Here is a 12,127-nt window from a genome sequence, read left to right on the forward strand (position 1 = left end):
TCCTTTATTTAACCAGGTAGGCCAGTTGAGAACAAGTCCTTTATTTAACCATGTGGGCCAGTTGAGAACAAGTCCTTTATTTAACCAGGTAGGCCAGTTGAGAACAAGTCCTTTATTTAACCAGGTGGCCAGTTGAGAACAAGTCCTTTATTTAACCAGGTGGCCAGTTGAGAACAAGTCCTTTATTTAACCAGGTGGCCAGTTGAGAACAAGTCCTTTATTTAACCAGGTAGGCCAGTTGAGAACAAGTCCTTTATTTAACCAGGTAGGCCAGTTGAGAACAAGTCCTTTATTAAACCAGGTGGCCAGTTGAGAACAAGTCCTTTATTTAACCAGGTGGCCAGTTGAGAACAAGTCCTTTATTTAACCAGGTGGCCAGTTGAGAACAAGTCCTTTATTTAACCAGGTGGCCAGTTGAGAACAAGTCCTTTATTTAACCAGGTGGCCAGTTGAGAACAAGTCCTTTATTTAACCAGGTGGCCAGTTGAGAACAAGTCCTTTATTTAACCAGGTAGGCCAGTTGAGAACAAGTCCTTTATTTAACCAGGTAGGCCAGTTGAGAACAAGTCCTTTATTAAACCAGGTGGCCAGTTGAGAACAAGTCCTTTATTTAACCAGGTGGCCAGTTGAGAACAAGTCCTTTATTTAACCAGGTAGGCCAGTTGAGAACAAGTCCTTTATTTAACCAGGTAGGCCAGTTGAGAACAAGTCCTTTATTTAACCAGGTGGGCCAGTTGAGAACAAGTTCTCATGTACAACTGCGACCTGGCCAAGATAAAGCAAAGCAGTGCGACAAAAACAACAACACAGAGTTACACATAAACAAACGTACAGTCAATAACACAACCTCCTAACCTCCTGCAAATGTATGACTATATTAGAGACACATATTTCCCTCAGATTACACAAATCCACAAAGAATTTGAAAACAAATCACATTTTGATAAACTCCCATATGTACTGGGTGAAATACCACAGTGTGCCATCACAAGGCAAAGGATGGCTACTTTGAAGAATCTCAAATATAAAATATGTTTTGATTTGTTGTCACGTCCTGACCATGGTAAGCTGTTATTTTCTATGGTAGAGTAGGTCAGGGCGTGTTTGAGATGATCTCCAAGTAGAGGCAGTTGGTCATCGTTGTCTCTAATTTGAGGTCATATTTAAGTTGGTGTTTGTCCCACCTGGGTTTGTGGGAGATTATCTTTGAGTCTGTGTATGTTTCACATCTGCGGCACGATTTGTTGTTTTAATCATTCAGTTTATTTATGTATTGCATAGTTTCACAGTGTAAATAAAATGTGGAACGACACACACGCTGCACTTTGGTCCGCTCCTCCTTTCGACAACCGTGACATTTGTTGAACACTTGTTTGGTTACTACATGATTCCATATGTGTTATTTCATAGTTTTGATGTCTTCACTATTATTCTACAATGTGGAAAATAGTAAAAACAAAGACAAATCCTGGAATTAGTAGGTGTGTCCAAACCTTTGACTCGTGCTGTATTTTCAGGTCTCTCAAGAGATGTTTGATCAGGTTCAAGTGCGGGCTCTGGCTGGGCAACTCAAGGACATTCAGAGACTTGTCCCCAATCTACTCCTGCATTGTCTTGGCTGTGTGCTGAGGGTCATTGTCCTGTTGGAAGGTGAACCTTTGCCCCAGTCTGAGGTCCTGAGCACTCTGGAGCAGGTTTTCATCAAGGATTTCTCTGTACTTTGCTCCATTCATCTTTCCCTCAAACCTGACTAGTCTCCCTGTCACTGAAAAACATCCCCACAGCATGATGCTGCCACCACCATGCTTCACCGTAGGGATGGTATTGGCCAGGTGATGAGCTTTGCCTGGTTTCCTCCAGATGTGACACTTGGCATTCAAGCCAAAGAGTTCAATCTTAGTTTAATCATACCAGAGAATTTTGTTTCTCATGGGCTGAGAGTCTTTAGGTGCCTTTTGGCAAATTCAGAGCGGGCTGTCATGTGCCTTTTACTGAGGAGTGGCTTCCGTCTGGCCACTCTACCATAAAGGCCTGATTGGTGGATTGCTGCAGAGATGGTGGTCCTTCTGGAAGGTTCTCCCATCTCCACAGAGGAACTCTGGAGCTCTGTCAGAGTGATTATCGGGTTCTTGGTCACCTCCCTGACCAAGGCCCTTCTCCTCCGATTCCTCAGTTTGGCCAGGCAGCCAGCTCTAGGAAGAGTCTTGGTGGTTCCAAACTTCTTCCATTTAAGAATGATGGAAGCCACTGTGTTCTTGGGGACCTTCAATGCTGCAGAAATGTTTTGGTACCTTTCCTCAGATCTGTGCCTCGACACAATCCTGTCTCTGAACTTTACGAACAATTCCTTCGACGTGTTAGGTTCTAAATTAACCTAGTAAAACTCACGGACGCTTCGTGAAGCTTAAACCAAGTTTATTCACCCATTGGGTCATACAGCTGCATAAGACAAAGACATGGCTCCACCAGTGGTAGTATATATACCCCAATTTGGGTGACGTCCTCTTTCTCTCTAAACATTTCATCTTTGTTGCTAGGCAGGAAATGAAGTGATGCAGGCCATAAACTGTTCCTTCTCCCTTAATGTGACCTGACCTCGACCCCCTTCCTCACTAAACCACATCTCTCCATCCTTATCAGTACCTGCCACATGTGACTGCCTTTCCTTTACTCATTACATTCCTCCTACAGATAACCATTAACTTCTGGTGTAGACCCTAGCACTCAATATTTCAATAGGAAACCTGATAATTAACAATATTTCAAGTTTAGTCAGAACTCATGGTTTGGTTTTTGCTCTGACATGCACTGTCAACTGTGGGACCTTATATAGACAGGTGTGTGCCTTTCTAAGTCATGAGAAGAGGGAGTCTGATAGATGGTGGCTCAGGGGAGAAGAGGGAGTCTGAGAGGAGGTGGCTCAGGGGAGAAGAGGGAGTCTGAGAGGAGGTGGCTCAGGGGAGAAGAGGGAGTCTGATAGGTGGTGGCTCAGGGGAGAAGAGGGAGTCTGATAGGTGGTGGATCAGGGGAGAAGAGGGAGTCTGATAGATGGTGGCTCAGGGGAGAAGAGGGAGTCTGATAGGTGGTGGCTCAGGGGAGAAGAGGGAGTCTGAGAGGAGGTGGCTCAGGGGAGAAGAGGGAGTCTGATAGGTGGTGGCTCAGGGGAGGAGTCTGATAGGTGGTGGCTCAGGGGAGAAGAGGGAGTCTGATAGGTGGTGGCTCAGGGGAGAAGAGGGAGTCTGATAGGTGGTGGCTCAGGGGAGAAGAGGGAGTCTGATAGGTGGTGGCTCAGGGGAGAAGAGGGAGTCTGATAGATGGTGGCTCAGGGGAGAAGAGGGAGTCTGATAGGTGGTGGATCAGGGGAGAAGAGGGAGTCTTAGGTGGTGGCTCAGGGGAGAAGAGGGAGTCTGATAGATGGTGGCTCAGGGGAGAAGAGGGAGTCTGATAGGTGGTGGCTCAGGGGAGAAGAGGGAGTCTGAGAGGAGGTGGCTCAGGGGAGAAGAGGGAGTCTGATAGATGGTGGCTCAGGGGAGAAGAGGGAGTCTGATAGGTGGTGGCTCAGGGGAGGAGTCTGATAGATGGTGGCTCAGGGGAGAAGAGGGAGTCTGATAGATGGTGGCTCAGGGGAGAAGAGGGAGTCTGAGAGGAGGTGGCTCAGGGGAGAAGAGGGAGTCTGATAGGTGGTGGCTCAGGGGAGAAGAGGGAGTCTGATAGGTGGTGGATCAGGGGAGAAGAGGGAGTCTGATAGATGGTGGCTCAGGGGAGAAGAGGGAGTCTGATAGGTGGTGGCTCAGGGGAGAAGAGGGAGTCTGAGAGGAGGTGGCTCAGGGGAGAAGAGGGAGTCTGATAGGTGGTGGCTCAGGGGAGAAGAGGGAGTCTGATAGGTGGTGGCTCAGGGGAGGAGTCTGATAGATGGTGGCTCAGGGGAGAAGAGGGAGTCTGATAGGTGGTGGCTCAGGGGAGGAGTCTGATAGATGGTGGCTCAGGGGAGAAGAGGGAGTCTGATAGATGGTGGCTCAGGGGAGAAGAGGGAGTCTGAGAGGAGGTGGCTCAGGGGAGAAGAGGGAGTCTGATAGATGGTGGCTCAGGGGAGGAGTCTGATAGATGGTGGCTCAGGGGAGAAGAGGGAGTCTGATAGGTGGTGGCTCAGGGGAGAAGAGGGAGTCTGATAGGTGGTGGCTCAGGGGAGAAGAGGGAGTCTGATAGGTGGTGGCTCAGGGGAGAAGAGGGAGTCTGATAGATGGTGGCTCAGGGGAGAAGAGGGAGTCTGATAGATGGTGGCTCAGGGGAGAAGAGGGAGTCTGATAGGTGGTGGCTCAGGGGAGAAGAGGGAGTCTGATAGGTGGTGGCTCAGGGGAGGAGTCTGATAGGTGGTGGCTCAGGGGAGAAGAGGGAGTCTGATAGGTGGTGGCTCAGGGGAGGAGTCACAGAGGTGGTGGATCAGGGGAGGAGTCACAGAGGTGGTGGTTGGACTCAAGGGAGGAGAGGAAGACAAGGATAGAGGGCTGAGAAAGGACAATGGAGAGAGTGAGGCAGATGCAAGCAAGGCAAAAATCAATGGAAAGCAGGAGAGAGGAGAAGACAGGGGGATCGATGTGATGACCTGGGAACTAGGCGATGTGCTTTGAGTACAAGATGAGGAAGAGGTCTGTGTGTGTGTGTGTGTCTATAACAGACTCAGACAGCTGAGGGGTGTCGTGACTGCAGCCTCAGACTACCCCTCTCCCCCCCGAGACAGTGGCCTGCGTGTCAACACACACAGCAGCCTGACAGAGTGTCTCTGTTTATCCCTCCCTCCCTTTCTGACACATTATATCTCTCTTACACCACAAATGTTCTCTTTTCACTGTCTCTTTCTGTCTCTGTTTGTGTCTCTCAGTCTCTCTGTCTCATCTAGGGGCTACCCCAGACTCAGATATCAGTCTGCAGGAGTGGACTACTGTAATGAATTGGGAATGTTTTATGACCATTTCTAGGGATAGGGTTTCTGGGGAGGACATTTATTGGGTGAAGAAAGGAGATTTGAAACTGTTGTAGAATTGGAAGTCAGTAGCATTACTGTGAATTCAAGATTCTGTCTTGTCAAGCCTCAACATCTCCCCCTCTCTCTGTCTCTCCATCTCTCCCCCTTCTCTCTCTCTCTCTCTCTCTCCCTTTCTCTCTCTCTCCCCTTCTCTCTCCATCTCTCTCCCCTTCTCTCTCCATCTCTCTCCCCTTCTCTCTCTCTCCATGTCTCTCCCCTTCTCTCTCTCTCTCCATCTCTCTAACCCTTCTCTCTCTCTCTCCCCCCTTCTCTCTCTCTCTATCTCTCTCTCTCTCTCTCCATGTCTCTCCCCTTCTCTCTCTCTCTCCATCTCTCTAACCCTTCTCTCTCTCTCTCCATCTCTCTAACCCTTCTCTCGCTCTCTCTCCATCTCTCTCCCCTGCCCCTCTCTCTCTCTCTCCATCTCTCTCCCCTTCTCTCTCCCCTTCTCTCTTGCTCTCCATCTCTCTCCCCTTCTCTCTCTCTCTCTCTCTTCTATCTCACCTCATCCTGTAGTCCAGTGGTCTCTCCTCTCAGTAGCTGCAGTTCTGTTCTGGCCTGGCTCAGCTCTAGCGCCCCCTGTTGCTGGGAGTGCTGTAGTGCACGCTGTAGCCTCTCCTCTTTAGTGCTCCTCTCCTCCTGCACCTCCCTCAGTCTCTGCACCTCCTCTCTGAGCTCCTGTGTGGCTGAGTGGACCTGGGAGGACAGCTAGAGAGAGACAAAGAAATATACACATCATAGAGATGTATTACCTAGAACAGACAAACAAAGAACAGCAATAGTCCCGAGTTGACAGCACTGACCATTAGACAAGCGTTTGGGAGTTTCACAAGTTTTACTCCATCAGGACAGCTGGGAAGGCACACAGTCTCTACCACTCTGTATGTCTGTCTATCTGAGACTGTCTATTTCGCTCAGTCTCTACCACTCTGTATGTCTGTCTATCTGAGACTGTCTATTTCGCTCAGTCTCTACCACTCTGTATGTCTGTCTATCTGAGACTGTCTATTTCGCTCAGTCTCTACCACTCTGTATGTCTGTCTATCTGAGACTGTCTATTTCGCTCAGTCTCTACCACTCTGTATGTCTGTCTATCTGAGACTGTCTATTTCGCTCAGTCTCTACCACTCTGTATGTCTGTCTATCTGAGACTGTCTATTTCGCTCAGTCTCTACCACTCTGTATGTCTGTCTATCTGAGACTGTCTATTTCGCTCAGTCTCTTCATCTTCTCCCGTTTGTGTGTGTGCAGTGTGTACGTGTATGTGTGCAGTCTATCCTGTACCAGCCTCAGGCCCACAGAGGTATCACTTCTGAATCAGTGGAGCCTCCACCCTGCATAGCCCTCCTACCAGTGAATACCAGAGCCACACACACACACACACACACACACACACACACACACACACACACACACACACACACACACACACACACACACACACACACACACACACACACACACACACACACACACACACACACACACACACACACACACACACACAAAGGGGAGTCACAGCCTAATTCCTGGAGGGCAGATAGACAGGGAGTCACAGCCTAATTCCTGGAGGGCAGATAGACAGGGAGACAGATAGACAGGAAGACAGATAGACAGGGAGACAGAAACAGGGAGACAGAGACAGGGAGACAGACAGAGATAGACAGGGAGACAGAAAAACAGATAGACAGGGAGACAAATAGACAGGGAGACAGATATACAGGGAGAAAGAGATAGACAGGGAGACAGACAGACAGGGAGACAGAGACAGGGAGACAGAGACAGAGACAGACAGAGATAGACAGGGAGACAGAAAGACAGATAGACAGGGAGAAAAAGAGGGACATTCTGTTCAATCTTGTTCTCAGAACATTGTGCTTGTCTGCAGACCTGGAGCCCCCTGTGTTACTCGCTGCTTGACTGTGTCTGTCTGACATCTCTCCAACATTCAAATAAATACTAGAACTAAGGGGGGACAGAGAGAGGGAAAGAGAGACAGCAGTGATAGTTAAATGGAATTGACTACTCCTTTCAGGACTGTGATTGGTACAACATACACAGAAGGCAGTAACCATCTCTATAGCACTGCAACTGTTACCTTCCTCTGCCACTGCTCCTTGTCTCTCTGGTACTGCAGCAGCAGCTGCTCCTTCTCTCTCTGGTACTGCAGCAGCAGCTGCTCCTTCTCTCTCTGGTACTGTAGCAGCACCTGCTCCTTCTCTCTCTGGTACTGCAGCAGCAGCTCCCGACTCTTCTCCCTGTCAATCACCAGCTCTAACCCCGCCTCCCTCTTTAGCTCCTCTTCCTGCTCCTTCAGACGCACGGCATTCTGGGTCCTCTGCTCCTCCAGAGCCGCCTGTAGCTGGGGATGTGGACATATAAGACTTTACAACAAGCACCTGTACACACACACACACACACACACACACACACACACACACACACACACACACACACACACACACACACACACACACACACACACACACACACACACACACACACACACACACGCACTGGAATGACACAAACATTATAGGCTGTATACTCAGCTTGGCGTGAAATAGCTGAGTGATGGACACCAAAGTAGAGAAAACAGTCCCTCTGCTCATCTCTTTCCTTCTCCACCCACCTATTTTCCCCTAACCCCCTCTCTCTCATTCTTTTACTCTGATTTGGCAGTTCTTTCAGTTGTTTTATTTGCCGAGGAGAAAATTGAGAGAGCTCGCGCTCAAAAAAAAGATTGTCACAGAGTGCTGCATTGACTTGAGTGTTTTGACACAGATGGGCCGTTCTCACCAGAAGTGGGCAGTGAAATATTGAATTCTTGGGGATATAAAAACTATTGTTGTGGCTGTTATGGAAAAACAACAAGGGGCCTGGTGGCATGTAATGTATTTTTAGTCAGGCTTGGCCAAGGCCACCATATTTTTCAAAGCGCAGGAGAGATCAGAGGCTGCGTGTCAGGGCACTGGGGTGGGGCGAGTGTGTGTGAGAGAGTGTGTGTACATAGTGAGTGTGTCTGTATGCAACTGCCTATGTACAGCACAGTATGTGTAGGAATGACAGACTGCTTACTTCTCTTTGAGTACAGGGGGCATGGGTTGGGTGTATGTACAGCACAGTATGTGTATCAATGACAGACTGCTTACTTCTCTTTGAGTACAGGGGCATGGGTTGGGTGTATGTACAGCACAGTATGTGTAGGAATGACAGACTGCTTACTTCTCTTTGAGTACAGGGGCATGGGTTGGGTGTATGTACAGCACAGTATGTGTAGGAATGACAGACTGCTTACTTCTCTTTGAGTACAGGGGGCATGGGTTGGGTGTATGTACAGCACAGTATGTGTATCAATGACAGACTGCTTACTTCTCTTTGAGTACAGGGGCATGGGTTGGGTGTATGTACAGCACAGTATGTGTAGGAATGACAGACTGCTTACTTCTCTTTGAGTACAGGGGCATGGGTTGGGTGTATGTACAGCACAGTATGTGTAGGAATGACAGACTGCTTACTTCTCTTTGAGTACAGGGGGCATGGGTTGGGTGGGTTGGGTGGGTTGGGTGGGTTGGGTGGGTTGGGTGGGTTGGGTGGGTGTGTGAGGGACTTTGCGTGACCACTTCCTTCTCTCTGGGTACATGTCCGTGTGAGGGACAGGGGTGGAGTGTGTGTGTTTGCGTGAGTAAGTGAGTGTGTGAAAATGTGTGCGAGAGAGAGAGAGAGAGAGAGAGAGACCACTTCCTTCTCTCTGGGTACATGTCCGTGTGAGGGACACGGGTGGAGTGTGTGTGTTTGCGTGAGTAAGTGAGTGTGTGAAAATGTGTGCGAGAGAGAGAGAGAGAGAGAGAGAGACCACTTCCTTCTCTCTGGGTGAGTGTCTGTGTGGGGGACAGGAAACTGGAGGGAGAGCAGTGTAATTTTCTGGGAATCAGAAGACTTGGTAATTCTGCCGTGCTGAGGCTGAAACCTCACTAACCCTCCCTAACCCCCACCACCAGACTGGCGTAGGGGATAAGACCAATAAAACAAATACAACACACATTTCAGCCGTGGGGGTGTGTCGTGTCTTCACTGCACAGAGAGCTTGGTGTGAGAGTGACTGGACTGGTGGTCTGTCATCAAGATAATATCACCACCTCCTCTGACTTGGATTAGAATGGTTTTCTGCATTTATTTAAAACATGGGACTTTGTATCTGCTGAGGCAATTCTGAGTTGCTGAAGGAAGGGAGGAAGACTAGGAGATGAAGTTATCCTAGACTATAAGAACCACAGTGTACCTTGAAGGGAAGCTCCTGTCTGTAGTCATCCTCCATCTTGGTCAAGGCTTTACGATGGGACTCCATCATCCTCTCACTGTCAACATCAATAAAACAGACATACCACGTTAATACGACATCGATACGACATCAATACAACGTCAATACAACATCAATACAACGTCAATACAACATCAATACAACGTCAATGCAACGTCTATACAACGTTAATACGACATCGATACAAATCGATATGTCAATACAACGTCTATACAACATCGATACGACATCAATACAACGTCAATACAACATCAATACAACGTCTATACAACGTTAATACGACATCGATACAAATCGATATGTCAATACAACGTCTATACAACATCGATACGCCATCAATACAACATCAATACAACATCAATACAACGTCAATGCAACGTCTATACAACGTCAATACAACATCGATACAACATCAATACGTCATCAATACAACGTCAATACAACATCAATACAACGTCAATACAACATCGATACTACATTAATACAACATCGATACAACGTTAATAAAACATTAATACGTTGATACAACGTGGATACAACATCGATACAACATTAATACAATGTTAATACAACATTAATACAACAATATCAAATCTCACATTGAAAACACAGTGAGTCAACACAACGTAACTCCCTGTCTACTAAACATGACATCACCACGCATTGATTATTACTGGTTGGAGAATCTAGAAGTATTAAACACTACACTTTCCTCAACAACATAACATAACTACTATACTGAACTCAAATATAAACGCAACATGTAAAGTGTTGGTCCCATGTTTCATGAGCTGAAATAAAAGAGGCCAGAAATGTTTCATATGGACAAAAAGCTTATTTCTTACACATTTTGTGAACAAATGTGTTTACATCCATGTTAGTGAGCATTTCTCCTTTGCCAAGATAATCCATCCACCTGACAGGTGTGGCATATCAAGAAGCTGATTAAACAGCATGATCATTACACAGGTGCACCTTGTGTTTTAGAGAACTTGGCAGTACTTCCAACCCGCCTCACAACCACAGACCACGTGATACCACGCAAGGCCAGGCCCTAGATATCCTGCTTCTTCACCGGCAGGATCGTCTGAGACCAGCCACCCAGACAGCTGATGAAACTGGGTTTGCACAACCGAAGAATATCTGCACAAACTGTCAAAAACCGTCTCAGTGAAACTCATCTGCGTGCTTGTCGTCCTCACAGAATGCCTCATGGTGGGTTTATGGTATGGGCAGGCATAAGCTACGGACAACAAACACAATTGCATTTTATCCACCACCATTACCTCATGTTTCAGCATGATAATGCACGGCCCCATGTCGCAAGGATCTGTACACAATTCCTGGAAGCTGAAAATGTCCCAGTTCTTCCATGGCCTGCATACTCACCAGACATGTCACCCATTGAGCATGTTTGTGATGCTCTGGATCTACGTGTACTACAGCGTGTTCCAGTTCCCACCAATATCCAGCAACTCCACACAGCCATTGAAGAGGAGTGGGACAACATTCCACAGGCCACAACCAACAGCCTGATCAACTCTATGTGAAGGAGATGTGTCGTGCTGCATGATGCATCACGTGATGTATTGTTGTCTCTACCTTCTTGCCCTTTGTGCTGTTGTCTGTGCTCAATAATGTTTGTACCATGTTTTGTGCTGCTACCATGTAGTGCTGCTGCCATGTTGTGTTGCTACCTTGCTGTGTTGTCATGTTACTGCCATGCTATGTTGTTGTCTTAGGTCTCTCTTTATGTGGTGTTGTGGTGTCTCTCTTGTCGTGATGTGTGTTTTGCCCTATATTTTTATTAGATTTTTTATTTTAATCCTGGCCCCCATCCCCACAGGCATTCTGGTAGGCCGTCATTGTAAATAAAACATGTTTCTTAACTGAGTTGCCTAGTTAAATAAAGGTTAAATAAAAAAGAAATACAAAAATAAAAATAATAACTGGTTTTGTGATCCACACCCCTTTTTAAAGGTATCTGTGACCAACAGATGCATATCTGTATTCCCAGTCATGTGAAATCCATAGATTAGTGCCTAATGAATTGATTTAAATTGACTGATTTCCTTATATGAACTGTAACTGTAAAATCTCTGAAATTGTAGCATGTTGCGTTTACATTTTTGTTCAGCGTAGATTAAACTGTCAAAAAATATCAGACGTTTATATTCATGACTGGTTTGAGGTCATAGAGACAGACTGTCATCCATCTGGTAGGAACAACTAAAATGGTGGAATGTTTGCCCAAGGGGACAGGCACATTTCTGAAAAACAAAACCAAGCCATCACCATGGAGAAATCCGTCCAAATAGCACACAAACAACCCTCACAGCTAAACCAACACTATCATAAAGCTCTGAGGAGACAATTAGAGCTGTGTGCATGTGTGTGTGTCAGCGTGTGTATGTGCATGTGTGTGTGTGTTAAATGTGTGCCAGAATGCCAGAACAGTCAGGGCTAATCCCCAGTCTCCCAGGAAGGGTTCAGAGGTCACTGTGTCCTCCTCAGTATGGGTGACCCGACAATGGGAAACTGCTCTCTAATCCGCTCCAATCCACCAGGTTTTCCCTCCCAGCGTTCCTGAGATGCAGGGACCTAATGTTCAGAAAAGCAGGTGTGTGTGTGTTGGTGTGTGTGTGTGTGTGTGTGTGTGTGGACCTAGTACTCAGACAGCGAGCGAATCAGACATAAACAAACAAACGGAATCCTCCAGCTGTGACGCTGTTCCAATGTTTGCCTTTTACCTTGATATAGTAAAATCACAGTAATACACATTG

General features: G+C 47.0%; 1 protein-coding gene across 1 annotated transcript in view; it reads right to left on the minus strand.

Moving 5' to 3' along the window:
• Window positions 1-12,127, minus strand: part of lekr1 (Leucine-, glutamate- and lysine-rich protein 1) — a 52,945-nt gene that overhangs the window by 7,055 nt on the left and 33,763 nt on the right. The window contains exons 3-5 of the mRNA XM_029715909.1: window positions 9,306-9,381; window positions 7,122-7,385; window positions 5,528-5,731 (exon numbers count right to left, since the gene is read on the minus strand). Coding sequence (XP_029571769.1) covers window positions 5,528-5,731; window positions 7,122-7,385; window positions 9,306-9,374 — 537 coding nt within the window. The 5' untranslated portion in view covers window positions 9,375-9,381. The remainder of the gene's footprint in view (window positions 1-5,527; window positions 5,732-7,121; window positions 7,386-9,305; window positions 9,382-12,127) is intronic.

This window comes from Salmo trutta, chromosome 26 (genome assembly GCF_901001165.1).
Source record: "Salmo trutta chromosome 26, fSalTru1.1, whole genome shotgun sequence".
NCBI classification, from domain to species: Eukaryota; Metazoa; Chordata; class Actinopteri; order Salmoniformes; family Salmonidae; genus Salmo; species Salmo trutta.